The sequence below is a fragment of the Equus przewalskii genome, chromosome 16 (assembly GCF_037783145.1).
Source record: "Equus przewalskii isolate Varuska chromosome 16, EquPr2, whole genome shotgun sequence".
NCBI lineage: Eukaryota > Metazoa > Chordata > Mammalia > Perissodactyla > Equidae > Equus > Equus przewalskii.
This window is the reverse complement of record NC_091846.1, coordinates 35,872,525-35,897,726: the sequence shown is the minus strand read 5'-3', so window position 1 is coordinate 35,897,726 and position 25,202 is coordinate 35,872,525. Positions and strand designations below refer to the sequence as shown.

At 35.8% G+C, this 25,202-nt stretch overlaps 1 protein-coding gene across 10 annotated transcripts in view; it reads right to left on the bottom strand.

The window, feature by feature from the left end:
- TDRD3 (tudor domain containing 3) overlaps positions 1-25,202 on the bottom strand; it is a 172,265-nt gene that overhangs the window by 74,541 nt on the left and 72,522 nt on the right. For 8 of the 10 annotated variants that reach the window (XM_070578875.1, XM_070578873.1, XM_070578874.1 and 5 more), the window contains 4 exons: positions 17,574-17,734; positions 14,323-14,464; positions 5,734-5,805; positions 3,133-3,282 (listed from right to left, as the gene is read on the bottom strand). In XM_070578875.1, the coding sequence (XP_070434976.1) occupies positions 3,133-3,282; positions 5,734-5,805; positions 14,323-14,464; positions 17,574-17,734 (525 nt within the window). Of the gene's footprint in view, positions 1-3,132; positions 3,283-5,733; positions 5,806-14,322; positions 14,465-17,573; positions 17,735-17,876; positions 18,135-25,202 lie in introns of those variants that run through there. The other 2 variants (XM_008535897.2, XM_070578880.1) reach the window with 1 other exon arrangement.

Below are 25,202 nucleotides of genomic sequence, written 5' to 3'. Positions count from 1 at the left end.
TTTCCTAACTTGTCAAATTCCAATCTTCCTTCTCTATAACCTATTCTGAACACAGCAGCCAGAACTAGACTTTTAAAAGGTAGGCCAGTTGATGTTATTGCTGTGCTGAAAACCCTCCATGGCTCCTCATTTCTTTCTGAATAAAGGCCAACGTCTTTAAGATGGCTTATGGGGCCCTACATAAGCTAACCTCCATTATTGCTCTTGACTTTATATTCTACTATTTGTTCCTTTGCTGTCTCTGCTTCCACTGGTCACCTTACTATTCCTTTAACATATTCTCCTGCTTTAGAGCCTTTCCAACAGCCTTTCCTTCTCCTTGGAAAACTCCTCTCAGCTAACCACACAGCTAATTCTCTTACTTCCTTCAAGTCTTGGCTCAAATCTCACCATCTTGAGGCCTAATCAAACTACTATATTTAACACAAAAATCTGCAATTTGCTTATTTAGTATGTTTATATTATTTATTGTCTTACTAGAATGTAAATTACACAAGAATTTCAAAAAATCCTCAATGTCTGACTATTGTATTTTAAATTGTAACCACCCTCAACTAGCATCCCCAAGTCGTCATCCTACTGTACGTTTTCTTTTTTCCCATAGCACTTACCAACTTCTAACCTACCAAATCATTACATATTTATTGTGCTTACAGTCTGTCACCCTTACTAAAATATAAGCTTGATAAGGGCAGGGATCTTTTGCCTATTTTGTTCACTGGTTTTACCTAAGCATTTAAAACACTTTCTGACATATACATAGTAGGTTCTCAAAAAATATTTGCTAAATGAAGGAATGAAGAAAAAAAGGAATAAAAATCATCACTTGGTCATTGCAATAGATTCCCCAAAATCCTCATAAGTGTTTAAATGGATGATCATAAAACATCTTTTTAGAAAAACTACACTATGTGATTTTGCTGTTCAGACATTCAGATTAAATATAAATATGTGTGCATACTTATCTATATAGAGAGATATATGGATATAGATCAAATCTTCTACTATCACACACATACATTTAGTCCTAGAATTGTTACTGGGTAACCTTGGGCAAGTTACTTTAGTTTGGGGTCTCTATCAGCTCTCTCATATATAAATTGAGAAGTTTTAAGTCTGCTTCAAAAAATTTTGATTCTTTATTTATCAAATATTTACAGAAAAACACAGTGTAATCAATTATGACTTTAAAAAATGAAGCATATTGCAATATGTTAACTATATTCCAGTAAATAGATAGCAGTTATCACAAGAAAGAAAATCTGGGGAGGAAAGTTTGTTTGAGAAAAATATAAATCAAAAGAACAACTTTCTGGGGCCGGCCCCATGGCCGAGTGGTTAAGTTCACGTGCTCTGCTTCAGTGGCCTAGGTTTTTGCTGGTTTGGATCCTGGGTGCAGACCTGGCACCACTTGTCAGGCCACGCTGAGGTGGTGTCCCACATAACGCAACCAGAGGCACTCACAACTAGAATATACAACTATGTACTGAGGGCTTTGGGGAGAATAAGAAGAAAAAAAGAAGATTAGCAACAAATGTTAGCTCAGGTGAGAAACTTTAAGAAAAAGAACCACTTTCCTACAATCATTAATAAATTGATATATGACCATAATCCTCTTCTGAAACTTCCTAATTTTCTTTTTGGGAAAGAAAAAATATATTTCATGTAAACTGTGTAAAATGCAGTAATTTCAGAAATATTAAAAATGATTTTTAAAAATGTGCCTTACAATAGAGGAAATACTAAAGAATAGCAATAGTGACATTTATTGAGAGCTTTTAGCAAAGGAATATCATTTTCTCTACCATGTAGTGTTCTAAATGTTTAAAGATTATCGATTTTAATTCTCACTGTATCCATATGAAGTAGGTACCATTATTATCCTCTTTGCCTAGATACAGGAAATTAGGTACAAAATTTAAGTAACCTATCCGAGGTTACCAGCAGGCTATGCTTCCAGGTTGCTTGATTCCAGAGTTTGTGCTCTTGGCCCCTACATTAGACTGATGACAGAAAGACACACTGCAGGAAGAGCCACCAAAATTCAAGACGTCTCCTACTTAAACTTTCAATTTAAATAGGAAAGCAGTGTTAGCTAAGATTCATTACTGGTTTTGGATAAAGGAAACTATTTCAATCTCACTAATTAAGAAAAGTCTGTCTAAGCAACTAATCCATGAACTAAAATTTCTTATCAAAGTCTAAAAACAAAATCAATAAATAACTAGAGAGAACACCTATTTAGAATAAGTTAGAAATCAAAAATAAATAAAATCATTTGGCTATTAATAGTAATGGGGGTGTGTGTATGTAGATATAAACACAAATTAACAGTAATGGGGGGGGTGTGTATGTAGATATAAATACAAATATATAATCCAAAGATAACAATTATTTCTTAGGGCCAGCCGGGTGGTGCAGTGGTTAAGTTCACATGCTCCGCTTTGGCGGCCTAGGGTTCACTAGTTCATATCCCAGGTGTGAAGCTACACACCGCTTGGAAGTGGCAGGCATCCCACATATAAAGTAGAGGAAGATGGGCATGGATGTTAGCTCAGGGCCAGTCTTCCTCAGCAAAAAGAGGAAGATTGGCAGCAGATGTTAGCTCAGGCCTAATCTTCCTCAAAAAAAAAAAAAAATTATTTTTTACTATACATTAAGTAAATTTAAGAAGGAAAATTGACAAAAATGTTAATCCTGAGCCACTGATTTATCCATTGATTTTTGCCTGCATTCCTCAGAAGTTGCTAATTTGGGGGAAAAATTATCCTCAAAAAGTGTCATCTAGTCCAACTAATAATAGGAAACCCTCTGCCATAATAAAAACTGTTGTGTTCAGTTGTTACACTGGTTAAGAAGAAAAAGAAGAGGAGAAAAGAAGGGGGCTTTGCTAGCAAGAGTAAATTAATGGAATTGTCAAGGGGATTTGGAAAAAGAACATATGAGCAAAATGTGTAAGCTTAAGTCTCCATAAGGTACCAGGGCATTTTCTACTGGTGGAACATGCAAGAAGAATGTTAAAAGTCTATTCAATTAGTTACCTTATGTGAAAAGACAATAATGATTATGGTTAATCTGAAGAGAACATAATGACAAGAAATAAGAGAAATTTATAATGATTTAGTTTCTTACTTCTTTGCTCTTTGCAACTTCTGCAATAGCAGCAGTCCTTTGCTTTTCAAATTCATCATTATCGTTTGTAGGTTTGACAGGCATTGTAACTTGCAACGTCTTTCTTCGATCAAGTTCTCTGCTATCCACTTGGACATGAGATACACACTTCTGGTAATAATAAAAATAAATCCTTCAGTAGTTCCAAAAGAGTTTCAAGTTTTTCATAAAAAAGTAACACTTCTTCAAAAGAAATGTTTGTATCACTTACAACACCTGAAAGCTCATAAAAATACAATTCTTTCCCATAGATTTTAAAAATAAAGGTAGAAAACTAAATAAAGTAACCTTTAAATCAATGTAACTGGTAAATAAAACGAAAAGCAACACAAAAATGTGACCATCTAAAACAGGGCACACATTTAAAACATACCTCAAACCAAGAGATCTAAGTTCCATTTTAGGATAATGACTTAAAATAATTTCAAACAATCTAAACTATTGCACAAGAAGAGGTAAATTCAGATTTTTATTAACAGCCTAATTTCCACCCACATTATGCCAGAATATCCATATGAGGGTTAAGTATTCCAGTTACTTTAACACACAGAAACTGTGTTAAACACTGAACTTATAAACCAAAAGCTAAAAACATACCATCTCCCTCAATTAGGCTACAAAGTTTTTTATTTTTAGTCTCATAAAATAAATTAAGAAAGTCATCATTGCCTAAAAATAAGCCCTCAATTCTGTTCTCCCTTCCAATCCTAGCAGAAAAATCATGTAAATGAACCTTTTTGCAATTCAATAATAAAAAAAAGAAGCCCTCCAACAAATGCATTATACATATACAGATTTTCAGCAATATAAATATATCCCGTTGATATCAATGCACAGCCAACATTAAGTGTCTTTAACCCAAATACAGTCATGTGTCACTTGACGACAGGGACAGGGTCTGAAAAATGCATCATTAGAAAATTTCGTCGTTGTGCAAACATCAAGTGTACTTACAGAAACCTAGATGGTATAGCCTACTACACACCTAGACTATATGGTACTAATCTTATGGGACTGCCATTGTATATACGGTCCATCGTTGACCAAAATGTCGTTATGTGGCATGTGACTGTACAAGGCTAAGATATGCTAAATAAGTATTTTTCAGAATGGACTTCTTAAACAAATAATATTATTGAAACTCCAACTTTTATTATACTTTCTAATACAAAAAATGCTATAAAACACACTTCAAATTCTTGAAAACAATTAAATCATAAGTCTGAGCAATTTATGAAAGAAATATTATCATCAAAATGTTTAAAGGGAAAACAAATTCTTACAAACAGATCACTTATTAGTTCCAAATATAAAGAATGTTTACACTCTGTTTTCACTCTGGGGGTTTTTATTACACTGGTAGAAGTGAGAATATCATCAACATAGATCATATCAGGGCATTATGCCTCCTTTTATCTTGACTGTCGCTTGTTCCAAAGCACGATAAAAATCAACATATTTACAAAATACTTTCAAAATGCCATAAAATGCAAGAATGATTTTTATTTAATTTTTAATAGATTCTACAAAAAGGTTTTTGAAGAGGATGCCAGTCAACTGATCCTACCCATTTATCTTCTGATCAACTAGATATCTATTTTTCACACCAAATTTTTAAAAAAATTGTTATTGAGATGTAGTTCTCTGTTTTCTACCTGTTGTGTCCCCAACTCATCTTCACTCTGAGCCAGGATTCTCAAAGAAATATAAAGAGCAAATGCAAGGCAGATTACTGATAGCTAAATTTGGGTGGCATCCTGTGGCAAAGAGCAAGCTGCCACAGGGATTACTCTCACACTCTTCAGGGATTAAGCAGGGAGAGGGTGGAGGATATTGTTCTGAATGCAATTCATGCTGAGCACAATATGGAAGACGCAAGATATTGGCCAGCCGAGGAGCTACCTCTAGGTAACATTTTGCAGCAAGGGGCTTGAAATATAGGAAGTAGACAGAAACCCTTTAGCTTATGTGAGAGAAGAATCAGGACTGCTATGGTTGAAAAGGAAAATTCCAACCAGAAATAAAATTAAGTCCCTAACTGAAATGGGTGTTCGGATAAAGGCAGAAGAACAGAATCTTGGAAGGGACAGTGCGGACAGCAAGTCCTCCATAAGTGCAATGATGCCCTTCCCTGCCTCTTGTGTTCTCACTTTTTTCACTCAGCTTTCTGTTGACACTTCTCTTTTCTCTCTCCCTCTTTTGTTTTTACTGAATGAAATGAGAAATTACAGTATATTTTTGTCATTTTACTTTTGAATTTCTCTCTAAAAAAAAAAGCCCCCTCCAACATCTTATCGTAATTAGTTACAAGTTGCTTTTCAGGTGCACCTCTTAATTGCTTCAATTTGCGGGTTAACAGCTCTTGAGAAAAGAATCTACACTAACAATTTAATTACAGTAAAAAAACCCACACAATTAATAAATTTCTATAGTTAATACATTTCCTTATAACTCCCATGATCTCTGAATGAATAGTTCAGCAGAAAACGAAACACAGTTTGAATACAAATGAAAAGCATTTTTTGCTGATTGAAATTCATCTGCCAATATGCAAGTCATTACCTGTCCAAAAGGCACAAAAGGAGGTGGTCCACCTTCGGTTCCAATATTGCTTCTATTGTGTTTTGACAAGCTCTGTGAGAAAAGAGAGTCATAAAACAGAAATTAGACATTAAAAATATATTTTACCACATTTACAATGCACCAGGAATCCACTTATGTTAGTAGCCTCTTACAAGAAACAGGAAAAAAAGTCTTCTATAAATTATTTTGAACTATATAAAATATTTTATTCCTAACTGCAATAATTAGGCAAAAGCTCTCCCCTCATCTCTCCTTACCAAAACACACAGTGACAACAATTTTCAGAAGTATATACCAAGCTGCTCCCATAAGAAGAAAACATAGTAAAAAACCTCCTCAACAAGTAGCAAATTAAAAGATAACAAACTTCGGTAACAAGAATTTTACTTTAAAACATATTAAAACTATAATCCCACAAATATTACCTGGAAATTATCTTCAAAATGACTTTTTAGACATAAAATCTACTAGCAAACAACATACTTGTGATATTGCAATACAATAAAAAACATCTATTTGACCTTTGTCCCCAGTTCCTGGAGCAGAGCTCCTAAAACCCTTGGAAAGAGGCGTGAGGGGCACCTTTTGTTATTCATAACAAGCTCCCTTGACCACACCCGAGTTTATGCTAATGAAGTGACTATTACCAGAGCCCTAGATAGCTCCAGGATTGGGGCTGGTTGCCAGAGGAACCAACCAAGTGACTAGAGGGCTGGCAATTGGGCTAATCACCAACAGCCACTGATTTAATCAATCATGTCTATTAAGGAACCTCCATAAAAATCCTAAACAATGGGGTTCAAAGAGCTTCCTTGCTGGTGCACATCCATGTTCCAATAGGGTGGTGCACACCAAAACTCCACAGGAACAGAAGCTCCTTTGCTCTGGACCCTTCCAGATCTTGCCCTATGTACCTCTTCCTTGGGCTAGTCATCGGTATCTTTTATAATATCCTTTAAAATAAACCAGTAATAGTAAGTTAAAGTGTTTCCCTGAGCTCTGTGAGCCTTTATAATACATTACGGAACCTGAGCAGAGGGTTGTGGGAACCTCTAATTTGTAGTCAAGTTGGACAGAAGTGTGGGTAAACTGGGAGCTTACTACTTGCAATGGAATCTGAAGTGAGAGCAATTTTGTGAGACAGAGTCCTTAACCTGCGGGGTCTGTGATAACTCCAGGTAGTTGGTGTCAGAATTGAATTAAACTTTAGGACGTCAATTTGGTGTCCACAGGAAACTGGGGAATTGCTTGGTGTGGAAAACGCACACATTTGGTGTCAGAAGTCTTGTGATACAAACAGTTCAGAGGAATACTGATAGAGGTGATTTCTAATTATTTAAAGAGATTAGATTGTTATAGTTTATCACATGGAGGTTACTTTCAATTACAGTAAAATTTCCTTAATAAAAGTCTTGTTTTGCAAATCAATTTATACTTGGAAGAAGTAATCACCAACCGATTGCTCTTTAATAAAAATAAGCTTCCAAACTCGACCAATTTTAGTTTTCTTTTTCCCTAATTCTCATATTTAGGATTAGAGAGATAACAATGTATTATGGAAATGGAAAAAAAATATCCTCCTAGCAAAAGCAGTTTTTTGTGTTTTTTTTGAGGAATGTTAGCCGTGAGCTAACTGCTGCCAACCCTCCTCTTTTCACTGAGGAAAGCTGGTTCTGAGCTAACATCCATGCCCAACTTCCTCTACTTTCTATGTGGGACACCTACCACAGCATGGCTTGAAAAGCAGTGCCATGTCCTCACCTGGGATCCGAACCAGCAAACACTGGGCCGCCGAAAAGCAGAACATGCACACTTAACTGCTGTGTCATCTGGCCGGCCCCTAAAAGCAGTTTCTCACACTACAAAGACCTTCAAAAATGCCATAAAGAATCTTCAGAACAACTCCTCTCAGTCATCTATTCCTATATGTTTTGTTTTTGACATGTTAACATACATGTTAAGCACTAGCTGTCATTTAACGTATCTTTTCAACTTTAAACTTTTTTGTGTATTTTTAATAATTATTTCAGAAGATATGCTTAAAATATGTCAAATAGTAAGTGAAAAAATAAGTTTAGAAAAGTCACCATGTGCTCTTTCAAACATACTTAGTTTCTGCATTATGTAAAGAATACTACATATTTTCTGTAAGTTATATAAAGAACACTAAGACTAAAGACAACAATATTTAGTTTATTTAGCAAAGAATCCTTTAAACTGTATATGAACGCCACATTTCTTTACAAGCTGTATTTAAGATGTTAACCTGTTTAAAAAAAAACAAATGCACAAAATTATCTACGGATGCTTTCCTCAGTTTTAATTTAGATAGAAGAAAAAGATTATTTAACCAGCAATCAATCATTTCTATTTATAGTATAACTTTCTTAAAAAGCTCACATAAGCTACCAATAATACTGATGAGGATTTTTAGGCTGCTTAATTTTAAAACGGTTTATGATGAGGACTTTTAGGCTGGTTACTTTTAAAAGTACAGATGAGAAGCAGGCTCCAAGGAGCAGAATTTGCTTGCTTGTCCCTTTGTTGGGAAAGATTTACATTTCTAAGGGAAACCTCCATCTGTAAAGATGCCTCCCTCTCTGTGCCAGGAAGAAGGGGGATGGCCTTATCTCTAGAAACTCTTAATGCCAGAGGCAAGAACTTAAGTTGGTTGCTGTCTGGCAATCTCATGTAACTGATTTAGGGTGGTGGCTTCTAACCTTTCTAACCTTTACTTAATCCGATTTGATTCTTGTCTAAAAGTCATGGGATCACCCAATGACCAGACCCCACCAGCACTGGTACCATTTTAACTTTTTTTTCATGTTCTTTCCTTTATCTTGGAAAGAAATGACTCACATACCCATGCCTTATAAAATTAGCCCTAACCCTCAACTCGGGGCAGCAGCAGGAGCTCTGACTGCCGATAGGTCTTGTCCCCACGCACCAGCTCTGCCTGCCCATGGGTCCTGTCCCCATGCTATTCCACACTATTCTCTAAATAAAAGAGCACTCCTGCCAGATCTTGAGAGTCTAAGAAATCTTTCTTTCGACTCCTCGGCTCACCGACCCCGCATCAATACCATTGCTCAACATACAATATATAATTAAAAACACATTACAGAATTTCCACTTTCCATCCTGATGCACGTACAAGAGTCAGCCAATACCCCTCTACAAACAACTGGGAATATGGACAACATGTAAGAAACAACATGTAAGATTTAGGACAATAAGTAGCACAGGACTATCATCCCTGAGGGAAGGAGAAAAAAACCAGGTGAGCTCTGCCTTTTCCTTGGAGGCATGATGCAGACAGAGAGCTGAGATGAGAAAATCAATCCCATAATTCAAACAGGCTGAGGCAACTAGAAGTTGTGGGGCAGAGTTTCGGAAAAGAGGGACCTGTACAGAAAAAAAGATCCAGAAACCTGCATAGGAATTCTCTTAATTCATTGCTGAGAACTAGGCTGAGCAAAAAACAACTACAAGTTCTAAGCTTCCATTTATAATAGCATCAAAAAGAACAAAATACAGGGGCTGGCCCAGTGGCCGAGTGGTTAAGTTCGCGCGCTCCACTGCAGGCGGCCCAATGTTTCGTTGGTTCGAATCCTGGGCACGGACATGGCACTGCTCATCAAACCACGCTGAGGCAGCATCCCACATGCCACAACTAGAAGGACCCACAACGAAGAATATACAACTATGTACTGGGGGGCTTTGGGGAGAAAAAGGAAAAAAATAAAATCTTAAAAAAAAATTAAAAAAGAACAAAATACATAGGGATAAACTTAAGTAAAGAAGCCGATCTGTTGACTAAAAACTACAAAAGATTGCTAGAAGAAATTAAAGAAGACATGAATAAATGAAAAGATATCCCATGGTCATAGGCTGGAAGATTTAATATTATTAAGATGTCAATACTACTCATAGTGGTCTAGAGATTCAAAACAATCCCTATCAAAACCCCAAGAACTTTTTTTGCAGAAATAGAAAAGTCCATCCTAAAATTCATATGGAATCTCAAGGGACCCTGAAGAGTGAAAACAATCCTGAAAAAGGCCTCATGCTAATCGATTACAAAACTTACTACAAAATTACAGTGATTAAAACAGTGTGGTACTGGCATAAAGACAGACATATAGACCAATAGAAGAGAAAACTCAGAAGTAAACCCTTGCATATATGGTCAAATGATTTTTGTTGAGGGTGATAAGACCATTCATTTGTGAAAGAAGAGTCTTTTCAACAAAGGATGCTGGAAAAACTGGATATCTACATGCAAAAGAATGAAGCTGGACCCTTAACTTACACCATATACAAAAATTAACTCAAAATAGATCAAAGACCTAAATTTAAGACCTCAACCCACAAAACTTCTAGAAGAAAATACAGAGGAAAACTTTCATGACATTGGATTTGGCAATGATTTCTTGGCTATGACACCAAAAGCACAGGCAACAAAAGAAAAAAACATAAAATGGAACTTCATCAAAATTAAAAACTTTTGTACATTAAAGGACACTATCAACAGAGTGAAAAGGCAACCCATGGAATGTGAAAAAATATTTGCAAATCATATATCTGATATGAAATTGATATCCAGACTATATCAAGAACTCATATAACAAAAAAACTGATTAAAAAATGGGCAAAGGACTTACACATTTCACCAAAGAAGATATACAAATGGCCAATAAGCATATGAAAAGATGCTAAACATCACAAAACATTAGGGAAATCTAATCAAAATCACAATGAGATTCTACTTCACACCTACTAGGATGGTAATTATCAAAAAAACAAAATAACTAACGGCTGATGGGGATGTGGAGAGATTGAATTCCTTGTGCACTGCTGACTGACAGGAACGTAAAATGGTATAGCCACTGTGGAAAACAATATAGCAGTTACTCAAAAAATTAAACAGAATTACCATATAATCCAGCACTTCTACTTGCAGGTATATACCCAAAAGGAGTGAAAGAAGGAATCTGAACAGATATTTAGAGGTTCGTGTTCATAATAGACCATTCACAATAGTCAAAAGATGGAAACAACTCTAATGTCTATCAGTTGATGAATGACAAAATGTAGTATGTGATATATATATATAAATACACACACACACACACACACACACACACACACAATGGAATATTATTCACCCTTAAAAAGTTAGGAATTTCTAACAGATGCTACAAAATGGATGAACCTTGAAGACATGATGCTAAGTGAAATAAGCCAGACACGAAAGGACAAATATTATACGATTCTACTTACATGATGTACCTAGAGTAGCCAAATTCATAAAGACAGGAAATAGAATGGTGGTTGCCAGAGACTGGGAGGAGGCGGGGAATGGGAAGTTATTGTTTAATGGGTAGAAAGTTTCAGGTTGGGAAGATAAATTCTGGAGATGGATGCTTGTGCAACAATATGAACGTATTTAATGCCACTGAAGTTTACAATTAAATATGGTCAAAATGTTAATTTTTATGTTATGTATGCTTTACTATAACAAAAAAAAGAAAGAAAGAAAAGATCTGTCATGGGGGGGCACTAAAATGTTACAGAACTACATTACTTTACAAATTACATCTGGTACAGAACTCTCTAGAACCTAACTTTATCATACAAAACATTTTGGGGTGTTCTTTTTTCTTCACCTGTCTGTAACTGACTTGCTACAGCTATAACACCTGCACGTGGTTTGAAAACTGCCCAATGTTCTCTTCCCCTATTTATTTTACAAAAATGTTTAGGGCTCCCTTATTTCCAAAATTAACTCTCTAGATTATGATTTCTATGTATACATTTGATCTCTGTGTGTAGCACCTGTTAGAGGCTCAAGTAATTGAACTCTCCTAGATTTCTACATAGCTATGGTTACCAAATCAAAAAACTATAAAACCAAAGAGAACTACACATATTACGTACAGTTACCTATTAATCATATTATGATGTTTTGAAACTCTTTTTAATGTGAATTTTTATTGCCCCCTAACAAGAAATACTAACATGGCTTTCAGGAAACAAAGTGCAAAGACATATAATAAAACATTACAAGAACAACTATCAAACTACTACTAATCTCTACTACTTACTAATGTGTATGTGTGTTGGGGGTGAAGAAGTTTCCAGGAATGCAAGACTGACTTTACAGTTAATGAGACAGTTCTGGCTGGGTCTGGAAAATCATGTAAGGTGTTGGTCTGACTTGAGGACGTCTTACCAAACTTTAAAAAATCTCTAATGATAATAAAAATACAATATATCAACTTGTGAAAGGAAACGATCACAAGAAATGGGTGAGATTTCTCTGAGAAATTCCAAGTTCATAAACTTGGCCATTTATGTAAAACTATCAAACCGCTTCTGAAGTACTTGCTTTTGTAACATTTTCCACTAAACAATGCAGTTACGGAACATTATCTTATATTGCATAGTACAGCAGCCCAAAATGTAGCACATTAGTATCATAAGAAATAAATGATAGTACTAAGGAATAAAAAATGAGCCTAAATCTCCTTATCTATTTACCTCCCAAACACAGGCAATTTCAACTAAGAAAATAGAAAAGAGTAATGTATCATAAAATACCAAAACCTTGAAATACTGCTAGGCCCAACTGGCTCACTCTAGACAAAACACAAGATTTGAGGGTGGCACCAGAACATCAGTTTTAGCTCAAAGAGTAATTAGCTTTATGTGCTTTGTACATCATTAATTTCTCAATTATTTGTTAGGATGTTTACTACACCTAAGACTCAGAGCTACCACTTTGGAGATACAGGAAGGCTCAGATCCATCACCTATTAGCTGTCTACTCAAAAAATAAGTTACTTAACAGTTCTTAAAATCCATTTTTGATCTATATGGACATATTCCCTTAAAAGACTGCTAGGAGGATTATATGATTAACAGATGCAAGAGCCCAACACAATACTACACACAGTTCAACAAATATTCACAGAATTGAACAAAGATGACACAAACAAGAGTTCTCACCTCAAGAAGCTTACACTCTTCTTAAAGGAGATAAATAAAAATAACTTCAGTGCTAGGTAAAAAGTAATATGCTTAATACAGATAAAGTCTTCTAAGAATTCAGTATAAAGTAGAGGAGGACGGGCATGGATGTTAGCTCAGGGCCAGTCTTCCCCAGCAAAAAGAGGAGGATTGGCAGTAGTTAGCTCAGGGCTAATCTTCCACAAAAAAAAAAAAAGAGAGAATTCAATAAAGGAGCAATTATTTCACTTTGTGAAGAAGCAAGAATTTGATCTGAGTCTAAAAGCTTGGGGACAATTTGGCCATTCAAGTATTAGGAGAGAGAAAACAAAATGAATGGTATCAAAGTGGGAAAATCTTTTTTTTTCCTAAAGTATAACCAAGGAAATCACAGAGAATCAAAGAGCCAGTAGTTCTATTTGGCAAAAACAAAACCTATGTGAAAAAAATTAAGAAAGTTGAAAAACTAAACTGGAACTAGGGCTAGATTACAAACAGCCCTGTATCCCAAATTAAAGCATTTGAAATAAAAGTAGGGTATGATGTGTTCTGACTTAGGCTGAAGCAAAATAATCTGACAGAAGTACATAAAATAGCTTAGAATATGGAGAAAGGATATGTGGAGAAACCAGCTGAAATGCTACTGCCCGTAGTCCAGGCACGAGATACTAAAGACCTAAATTATGGCAACAATAATGGAACAAGAGCAGGTACTGATATGAAATTTGACTACAGTGGATCAACAGAATTGGTTGCTGGAAGCAAAGTAGAAGAACAATTACTGAAGAATCTAGATGACTAGGAGGATGAAGACATTATTAACATCAATGGGGGAAACATCAACTAATGTGACTAGGAAGACAAATACAACAAGAATCCTTTCATTATAGTGAAATGCCAATTTGCTTTCACTTGTATGTATGTACATATGTAGGTGAGACATATATACAAACATTGTATTCATTTATATGCACAAACACTTTGTTTTTTGCAGAAAGAATGACACACAGATATATTACACATAGCTTATAACTGGTATTTTGGCAGTTTTGAAAACCTGTCAGTAAAGAGTAACTTTTAAAAATATGTAATAGGCGTAGTGGTTAAATTCACACACCACTTCAGCGGCCCAGGGGTTTCACAGGTTTGGATCCCAGGCACGGACCTACGTACTGTCAGCACACCATGCTGTGGCAGGTGTCCCATGTACAAAATAGAGGAGGACTGGCACAGATGTTAGCTCAGTGACAAACTTCCTCAAGCAAAAAGAGGAAGATTGGCAACAGATGTTAGCTCAGGGACAATCTTCCTCACACACACACAAAAACAAAGTAATAAAATGTAACAAATACTGAAAAATGATGTCTGCTTTGGAGAAACGATATGGTTAAACAAAGGTAGATAGTTTCTGCAAAGATCACTGTGCTCCATTCTATTCAACTCTGACACATAGGATTGATTTTACTATTCATTATGGGAAGATCTAAAAATAGAGAACGCAATAAAAATAGTTTAGTGTTTTAAAAGTTCAAGCCAATCTTCTTAGTTTACACTTACTCTTTGTAACTCCCATTTCTCAATAAGGTGTTCCACTTCACCACCAAGAACTGTGGTGTTAGAGTCATTCAACAGTAGGAATCCATTTTTTACGTCCACAATGCCTGAGAGCTTAACTTTAGTTCCAGGCGGTGTGTTCAGGCTAAAGCAAAGAAGAAAAGCATTAAAACATGCCGAAGTTCCCCTCCAAAACTGGAATTCTGTGTCATACTTTGACCTCATGAAATTCTTTAAAATGCACTAACATGAAAACTATTTTTCAGGAGACTGGCTATATAGTGTGAATAGATCACCAGGGAGGAAGTCAGAAGACCAGGTACAAGAGTGTCATTTTCTACTTTAATGACAAAGAAATTAACTCCAGTTTCCACATGTAAAAAAAAAAATGTGGATAATAAAAATCACACCTCACAAATTTGTGGTAAAGACAAATATAGAATAAAAGATATAAAAGTACTTTCTCAACTATGCCATGCTGTATAAATATAAGATTTGCCTTTTTTTCCCCTCTGAGCTTTGACTGTGCATTGCAAAGATATACCATGTTATAAAATTAAATTTCAATACAAGAAAAGACATCAGACCAGTAACAATCCTGGACATTTAACATCTATATAAGCTACCGTACTACACACAAAACAATGTTCATTGATGTTAACCATCTTGTTAAGATCAAATGAGAGTTATTTACTCTAAAGCATACTAACTGTAAAAGGATTTTTCTATAATAGATTAATATTATCAGATTTGGGGCAAACACCATGACTCCTTTTACTATAACCAAAGACAAAATGTTTATCCTCCTATCAACCTGTTGGTAAAGGAAACAATGGAAGAAATCCATTTTATCATGTAGGTTTATTCTAAAGTAAAAGCCCATATACCAAGCCCCACCCCATCTCTTCACACATACAACAAGAGGTAAGTACTCCAAATAGGAAGAGGCTGTCCCAAAACACTTAGGATAAATTAGAAAATTATACTGAAACGGCTTCACGTTGTTCACATCTTAAAAGTTCATGAAATTACCATGTGCTGATATATGCAACAGCAAATCAGTGGAAGCATTTATATCACTGGTCTATTCTGAAGAAAGATGGTTGATTAAATAGTTATTAACAAGAAAAAATAGAATATGCCTGTTCTTAAAGCTTCAAAGATCCCATACAGAGCAAGACATTTATCTGTCAAAAATTATTCTGAGGACCCCCCAGCTAATCATTCTTAAGTCATCACATGTAACTTACAGAACAAGTGGTCACGAATAGCCTTGCTGAACCTAATTCTTACAAAAGAATAAACAGGTACTAAAATTTTAATGCAATTTTTACTACATCACCTTTAAGGCCATAACTAACTCTTGTTCAGAGAGCATATTTTGGCTTAATTACTATTTTTATTGGCATCCCAAAGTATCTTTACTCTCTCTCTTCATTGCAGTTTTGAAAGAACAAAACAAAACCAGTGAGAAACGGGGCAGGAGGTAGGATAGTCAAGTGGAAGGAAGCACCCAAGAGAAATGAAATGCCCACTGGAGGCAACACAGTCTCCACCAGCTTCTGGTTTAACCTCTCCAGTGAGTTCTTCTACCTTCCACCTAAGATAACCAATAACCAAACTTATTTTGAAAATAGTCTCCCAAGTTGTTCACATGTAAGAACACTTTTGTAAGCTGTTGTTTTTATAGCACCAAAAGTAGACATGCTACTGCAATGATGAATGAATGAGCAAGTGGCAATAATTTGTTTCAATTGTCAAACTGCAATAAATTCAACAAAAGATGACAGTGGACAGCATAAGGGACCCTCCTCTCTGGGCTGATCTTATGCCTCAGAGAAATATACAGCAGTAAAATTGAGAATGAGCCATTACATGAAAGTCTTTCTTCTGAGTCATCTGTGAACTTCCTTGTAGGGAGTCTGACTGAATTTGTCAAAGGGGAAAAAGCTGTGTTTGTCCACAAAAGTAGGAATCCTACTTTTCAAAAAGGAGACAACAAAATCAAAAAGTCAATAAACCCCCTTTGTATATGAAAATTAACATTTTCCAGGAACATATATCATATCTTCTAAGGACGGAGCCTCCCTCACCAGAGGCAGACAATGGTTGAAGAAAAGAAAAAGGGAAATTATTGAGCATGGTACACAAGGCCTCAACCTATCACATTTGCTCCCACATACCACCATCCCAAATCACTGAAGCTCTACAAATGGAACTGCTCACTCATGTCTTGTCAGGACACTACATCTTTGCATGTGCCATTCCCCCTCTCATCTCTCTCAAAACGCCTTCTCATATTTTAAGTCGCATTCCTGGCTCTCCCAGGTGGATGCAGTGTTCTGAACTCCTAATCCTTTCCGTTGATAAATTTGTATAATAATTTGTCTGCCTATGTGCCTATCTTATCAGCACATGAGCTACTTGAGGGCAAAATCTAAACCCTCTTACCTTTCTATCTCCAGCACTGGACAAAGGGGCTGGAACACAGTGGATGCTAACTACTTGTGAAATGCTAGGAAATTAGAGAAATATGGTCTAGGAGTTTACACTAAATGAAAAAGCTCAAAGGACCCAAAGCAGCAAACATAAGCATATCAAATGACTAAGAAGAGAAAAACAAAAGAGTTTGCAAATGTCCAATGAAAATTCCTAAGAAAATAGAGCTCAAACTAACCTATCAAGGACACTGAGGATAAAGAAGACACTTTCTCTTCCTTCTCGTTGCTTTTATTCATTAGAATAGGCATGACTCTGAAAGTCTCTCATAAAAATAGCCAAAAGAAGAAAGTGGAAAATTTGTCCTTATGGAGTTCTTCCTCCTCTTAGAAAGTGGGGTGGCACACGACATTCTGCAGCTTCAATCATTTCCTAAGAAAATTCATTTGCCCATAAACTTTTCAATGGACACAGCTAACTGTCAAGGAAGAAACTGTAACATATTGAAAGAAATTCAGTTTGTTCTGGGTAATTTTTGAATGACCTAAAATTTACTGACAAAATTGAAAAGACTACTTTTCATGCAAGAACACCTTAAATTTGTTTTTATAATTAACATTGAAGCAAGGAGTAACTAACTCCATTCTTAACTATTCTTCTATACAGATAAAGTAGAAACTCTTTAATTTCCTCTGAAAACTGTAACATGCACTTAAGAGTTCATTCGTTCTTTTCAAAGTTCTTAAAACACAACCCATTGTGAATAGCTCCTTCAAACACTCTGTAACAAATATACAAAATAAAGTGCCAATCACCTTATTTTTGACAAGTAACTATACTCTACTGCTGTGCAACTTATATGACCATCAGTCATCTGCAAACGCAGCATTCTCGGTGCAGCCTGAGATTCTTCGTTATCCTTTGGTGCAGCAACATTGCGAATTTTTTGAATTTGCAAAACGCATGGACCTTCAAGCTGTCAAAACACAAAGGAATAAATATTACCTTCTAGCCATGGTTTTTTCACTTATAATGTTTCTCTTTTCCTTAATGGTTACAGTTTATGATTTATAATAACTTCAATTAAATAAGGTCAAAACTGAAATTATATTACACACATCATGGGTTTTTTTGGTGTGTATTTAAAGATGTAACTTCAGGGGCCGGCCGAGTGGCACAGCGGTTAAGTGCGCATGTTCCACTTCTGGCGGCCTGGGGTTCACTGGTTGGGATCCCGGTTGCAGACATGGCACGCCATGCTGTGGTAGGCGTCCCACATATAAAGTAGAGGAACATGGGCACGGATGTTCGCTCAGGGCCAGGCTCCCTCAGCAAAAAGAGGAGGATTGGCAGCAGTTAGCTCAGGGCTAATCTTCCTGAGAAAAAAAAAAAAAAGATGAAACTTCAAAAAGGCCTCCTGAAGAACATTTTTTTTTTATAACACTGAATTCATTTTCAGAAAGTAACAAGAAAAGAAAATTCTAGGAAAACAAGGTTATATTTCTGGATTAAAGGCATATTAATAGATGTTTTTAGTCTTAAGTGCTCAAAATAGTTCACATACATCCCTCTTCTCCCAACTACCTTAAAGGACATTACGAAATTAAAGAACTGGGTAATTTTTAAAGAATATCAACTTTGCAGCAGCAATTGAAAGGAATTCTTTCTGTTCAAAAACATTAAAGTACACCCTCTTCTGGCATAAATGAAGAATACAATACTCCAAAATTTAAACTATATACAATTCAAGAAGTGTGAGCCATACTTATTTTCACATTTCCTTTTTACATTAGTTTAAATCTAGTGCTATATTATATGTATTGGCAGAAAGGAGAAGAAACATTCTCTCTGGCCACATTTCCATCAAAGATAAAAATAAGGGGCCAGCCCAGTGGTGCAGCAGTAAAGTTTTGCATGTTCCGCTTCAGCAGCCTGGGGTTTGCCGGTTTGGATCCCGGGTGCAGACATGGCACTGCTTGGCAAGCCATGCGGTGGTAGGCGTCCCACATATAAAGTAGAGGAAGATGGGCAGGGATGTTATCTCAGGGCCAGTCTTCCTCAGCAAAAAAAAAAAAGAGGAGGATTGGCAGCAGATGTTAGCTTAGGGCTAATCTTCCTCAAAAAAAAAAAAAGATAAAAATAAAATTGATGAACTAAGTAGCTATTAAAAGTTTTATGTACTAAAATGCTTATGGCATAACTGAGAAATGACAGGAAAATCTGCTTGCACATCTGAAAACTAAATTTAACATAAAGTGATACTTTCCAAATTATAAAATATTATACCTTTAAGTAGTACTGTACCTACAAAGAAAAAAAAGGCTAATTTTTTTATTAAAAAGAATCTTTTAAGTATATATTTTCAGCAAACAGAAATGTGAAATGATTGACATTTACACTTAATTTCTTGAGTATGTCCCCAAGTTGACAAACTTCTACTCTATATTTACCAGTATTTTGCCTGCAAAGGAGTAATTTTTATAAATTTAGGCCTAGAGAATATAATCAGAGAAAAGACATTAAAATTTCATCTAATTTTTAGTTACAAAAAAATTCCAAGTTGAAACAAGTCCAAAACCCTTAATAGGTATAGATAAGCTGCCAATTCAAGGTGAACTTTTTCATATGCTTTCGTTAATATCATTACAATAGACATTTAAATTAAACCATAGGCAGGCTACGGTTACTACAACGTTCATCATTCTCTTTATTTTACTACTCCCAATATTTTTAGCTTAGACTTCGACAAATATCTAGCCTGTGTTGTCCAGTACCACACGTGACTATTTAAATTTACATTTAAATAAAATAGAATGAAATTAAAAATTCAATTCTTTAGTCGTGCGAGCCACATTTCAAGTGTTATATATCTAAACAACACAGATAAAGACTGCCTGCATCACTGCCAAAAGTTCTCCTAGACAATCAGTGATGATCTAGACCTACGTGTTCCAAAGTGAGACTCATGCATCCTAGGGAGTGCACACCCTCTGAAGTGTGGGAGGCAAACATGCGTTTCTATTTCATTCTTAGACAGAAATTAAACTTTCCTAATATTTCATATCCCAAGCAACAAGGGCGCCCTCAGTCCATATGACATACAGGTCACAAGGCATCTTTACAGAATTTGGGGAGTTCTGCATCCCAACGGTTTTGACACGGCACCTTCGCTAGTTTCTTTGCTTTCAATTTGTTATGACAAACTGCCTTTTATTTGTGTGCAGTTAAATGGATATACAGATTATATTTCCTAGTTTTAATCATTAATGCTCACAAATGGACAAGCGGCTTTAAAAGATTCTGCCAAAGAAACACAAATTGAAGATAATGCCAACGACACAAACACAGGGTAGGAATAGAACCAAGTTCGCTGATCTCCTACATCTGGTCAACCATGAGAACAAAAAGCTGCAGAATTCTAGGGAGGAACACCTGCCCCCAGCTCCTGATGTTTCCCTGCAAGTAGCAAGTTTACTTATTTAATTACGCCAACTCCTGGACTCTCCATCCCTTTTAGTGGATTAAATAGTGCCAGCTACCAAAACAACAAAAAGATATGTGCACCTGGAAGCTATAAATGTAAGCTTATTTGGGCAAAAGGACTTTGCATATGTAATTAAGGTCAAGATCTAGAGACGAGATCATCCTGGATTAGGATGGGTCTGAAATCCAATGATGAGTGTCCTTATAAAGGAAGAGAAGAGGAAAGAAACACAAAGAGACAGGGTATAAAGGCCGTGTGAAGATGGAAGCAGAAATTGGAGTTACACATCTACAAGCCAAAGAACAAGAAAGACTGCTCGTAGCTACCAGAAGCTAGGAGAGAGGCATGAAACAGATTCTCCTTCAGAGCCTGCAAAAGGAACCAACCCTGCTAATTCCTTGATTTTAGACTTCTGACCTACAGAGCTGTGACAGTACAAATTTCTGTTGTTTTATGCCACCACGTTTGTGGTACTGTTACAGCAGCCTCAGAAAACTAACACATGCACTTATGGAATGACTCGTCTGATAGGGAAGAATATGCTGTACATATTGGGCTCATCTTTACCCTTCCTTTTCTTGGGATCCAGGTAGGGACCCTGAGGGAGGAGGTACCTACTCAATTTCCCCACTGGATTAGCACTGCCATAAAGTGAGTGTACAAGTCTGCCTCGTTTGTGGTTCAGTTAATGGATCCAGTTGGCTCTCCCAATAAACCACATTTTCCAAATTAAATTTTTTTTTTTTTTGAGGAAGATTAGCCCTGAGTTAACAGCTGCCAATCCTCCTCTTTTTGCTGAGGAAGACTGGCCCTGAGCTAGGATCCACGCCCATCTTCCTCTACTTTATATGTGGGAGGCCTACCACAGCATGGCTTACCATGCGGTGCCATGTCCACACCTGGGATCCGAACCAGCGAACCCCGGGCCACGAACGTGGAATGGCCGAACTTAACCGCTGCGCCACTGGGCTGGCCCTCCAAATTAATTTTTATCAATAATTTTTATCAAAGTTGATATTTTGGCCCACGTGTGTCACTCCTTTACTTCTCAACTGCTTTAAAACCAAAGCAGAAAAGGAGGCACTATTTATTAGACTCTCCTTAGAAATTCCCAAATTATAGTCTTTTTTTTTTTTGAGGAAGATTAGCCCTGAGCTAACATCTGCTGCCAATCCTCCTCTTTTTGCTGAGGAAGGCTGGCCCTGAGCTAACATCCATGCCCATCTTCCTCTACTTTATACATGGGACGCCTACCACAGCATGGCTTTTGCCAAGCAGTGCCATGTCTGCACCCAGGATCCGAACCAGTGAACCCTGGGCCGCCGAGAAATGGAATGTGTGAACTTAACCACTGGGCGACCGGGCCAGCTCCATACATAGTCTTTTGACAGTCCCTTCTCATTTTGAATCATCAAGCCCTAAGATTAGGGATTCCACAATTCAGAAATATTCTATAAGTAAACCAGCAGATATAATGAATTTTTTCATTATTATGTTCACAATGTTCAGTAGTCAAAAAAATAGGGTAGTATTAGACCTAAATATAACACAAATAGTAGAATAAAATGCTATGATTCTAAGATCTTAAATCCTAACTTTAATCCTGAATCTAATCTCATCTACAAAACCGAATGAGAATTAACTTCAAAATCGTTGTTCAACTCGTGTCAAGGGCAACCCCAAAGTAAAAAAAGATATCAATTTAAATAAAAATAATAAAAAACAAAGATTAATCTTTGACTACCCAAGATTTTTTTAATGTCTGATTTTCTCCTTTGCATAGTCATAAGGAACAGTTAAAAGAAATTACTGCAAAAAGTTTAAACAGGGGTAAAAAGAATTTATTATGGTATCTCCAGGTAAAAATCTCTAATTCTATTAAACAATATCAAGTATCTGCCAGAAATATTCTCTGAGGCCAAAAAAATTCATCCAGGCTTCATTCCTTGCTCTCCTTAGGGAGATGGACACCTCTGTCACCTGACGTCCTAACTAGCCCTACCCACTGATATGGAATATCACGTTGAAATGGCTATATTATTTTATTAATTTATTTCTCATACTAAATAATATTCTAATTTACAATCAGACCCTCCAAAGTTTGGATGACATGGAACCAGTTATCTACAGTCTGATCACACATAGATAAACAGTTAAAATGAGATATTTTAGGACTCTACAAACCATCTAAATTTAGACATTCTATGATAGTATGAAATATCTGCCAGCCATTTTATTTTATAATCTTATCAATTTCCTTGAGAAATAAATTTTTCAATCTATACCTAACAACATAAGCATCACATTCTCCATCAACCTAGAAACAGGACCATCGACTCAGAAAGAATCCATGAGTATGGTTAAGTTCTGATCAATCTTCCAACATTATTGCCAAGTGGGTTAAAATTAAGAAAATAAAAAAGTTTCATCCTCCACAGTCCTTTTAAGTATTTAAAAATCAAAATTCATTTCTTTCTTTACTCTATCACTACTTTCAAAACATTTCCAGTGGCTTCAGTAGAGATTTCCTAGGGCTCATTTTTTTCCCACTCATTTATATAAGAGAAGTTTGGGTGGACTATTCACATCCTTACCTTAGGATCCAAGCAACCGGGCAATGACTCAAGAAAGCTGCCTTGGAGTAAGAAATAGTGGTTCTGTATATAGGTCATTAAAATCTTGAAGGATAAGCTTTTATGATGCCCTCTTTCTTACCTACTTCTTTGCTCTGTCAAAACAACTCAGTATCATTTTAACAACGTGGGGTGGGGCAGGAAGAGAACAGAGGGAAAAAAGTATGATTTGTCAGAGACTATACCAGTATCAGACTCAAGAAAACTGGAATAAAAGAGAAATGTTTACATAATGTTCAAAATTTCAGAACATTCCCCATGTCATCCATGCAGGCACCTCTGGTAAGCCTCAATTTGGAGGATATTTTCCTCCAGAGAAGATCTTTACTTGCTTCTGGTAGTAATAATATTGCAACTGAGAGCCTCAGCTTTGGGCTAGTGGAAAAGTAGCAAAGGTAACCTTAGCCAGAACCTTAACTCACTGTAAGTTAGCAGCACCCCTACTAGCTCCACATATCCCTTTCAGAAAAAAACATTTCTAATTCAGGTGTGCCCAGGATTCCCATGCAAAAAAGATCAAAAAACATAAAACCACAAGAAAATATTATGAGACTCACAAGAAAACAGGCCACAAAGCATAAAAATCACTAAAAAATTATTTTAAAAAATTGTTTAGCCTCTAAGGAGTTGAGAATTTGAAATTAGCAAACACAGACCATAAACTAATAAGCCTAGACTAGAGAATTTATATGGAACTGTGAGCCAAATAGTAGGGAATAAATATTATTCTTAAGCAAACATGCGACATTTACAAATACATATCAAACCATAATATAAGCCTCTACAAAATTTCAAATTCAGTCCAAATTCTCTGATCACAATATAACTGAATTAGAAATCTATAACAAAAAGAAAAAATGATAATATTCTATAATTAAACAGGAACAGAAGAAATCTTAATATAAACTGAAAAATATTTAGAACTGAATGACAATGAAAATACCATGTATAAAACCTTTGGGACATAGTTAAAGCAGTGGTAAGAGAAAAATTAATAGCCTCGAGATGCTTATATTAGAAAATAAAGAGGAAAATTAATGAGTTGAATTAACAAGTTGGGAAAAAAACAACAGAATTAGCTCAAATAAGAAGAAAGAAGATCATAAAGATCAATTAATGAAATACCAAACTAAAACTACAATAAAGAGGGTTAACAAAGTCTAGCATTGGTTGTTTGTAAAGACTAGTGAATTGAATACTAAACAAGAATTGATCAAGAAGCAAAGAGTAAAGATGCAAATCAAAATTTAAGGAATAATAATATAATAAAAACACTAACCTACTTTCAGCAGCAATGAAAAAACAATAAAAGGGAACTATTTGCATAACAATCTAAATGTCCATTAACTGGCAAATGGGAAGAAAAAGTGGTATATCCATACAATGGAATACTATTCAGCAATAAATAGGAACAAACTGACAGATGCTACATCATGGCCTAACCTCAAAAACATTACACTAAATGAAAGAAGCCAGATACAACAGGGTACAAATTGTGTGATTCTGTTCATGTGAAATGTCCACAAAAGGCAAATTACTATAGAGTTAACATAAAAGAACATACAAACATACCATTAAGAATAATAAGTATAAAGTGGTAGAATTTAAGATCAATATACAATTATCAGTTGTCTTTCTATGTACCCATAACAGAGAGAAAAATTAATAATTTTTTAAAACATCATTTACAACAAAAATAGAAAGTTCCAGGAATAAAGCTTATAAAAAGATAGACAACTTATATACTTTCAATAAATTATGAAACTTTATGGAAAAACTAAGTGAATGAAGAGATATATCCAGCAGTGTGCTGGAGCCAGCTCATACCAGCTCACAAGAGCCTATTATGCACATTTCTTCCCAATTCTGGCTTCCATGATTTCACAGTGTAGCTTATACAGTAACCAGCCATGGTAGGAATATTTATACAAAAGGAGGCAAATGCTACATATCAGGGCTTTTTTTTTCTCTTCAGAGAAGCAGCTTATCAGCATTTCACTGGTAGTATGCTATCATAAGGGTGTCAACTGTCTAAGCTGATCTGCACAATCAAGACAATTTCAATCAAAACTCCAACATACTTTAAGAAACTTCATCATTTGATTCTAAAATACATATGTGGGAGAGGGGCACAGAATAGCCTGATGAAGAATAACATATTTTACAAGCACAGATTAGAAAAATTTGATAATTTCAAGTGCCACAAAAGATATGGATCAATGGGATCTCATATACACTACTGAAGGTAATATAAACTGGTATAACCTCTTTGAAAAATAATTTTGCATTATCTTGTAAAGTTGAACTCTGGCTTAACTCTAGCATCC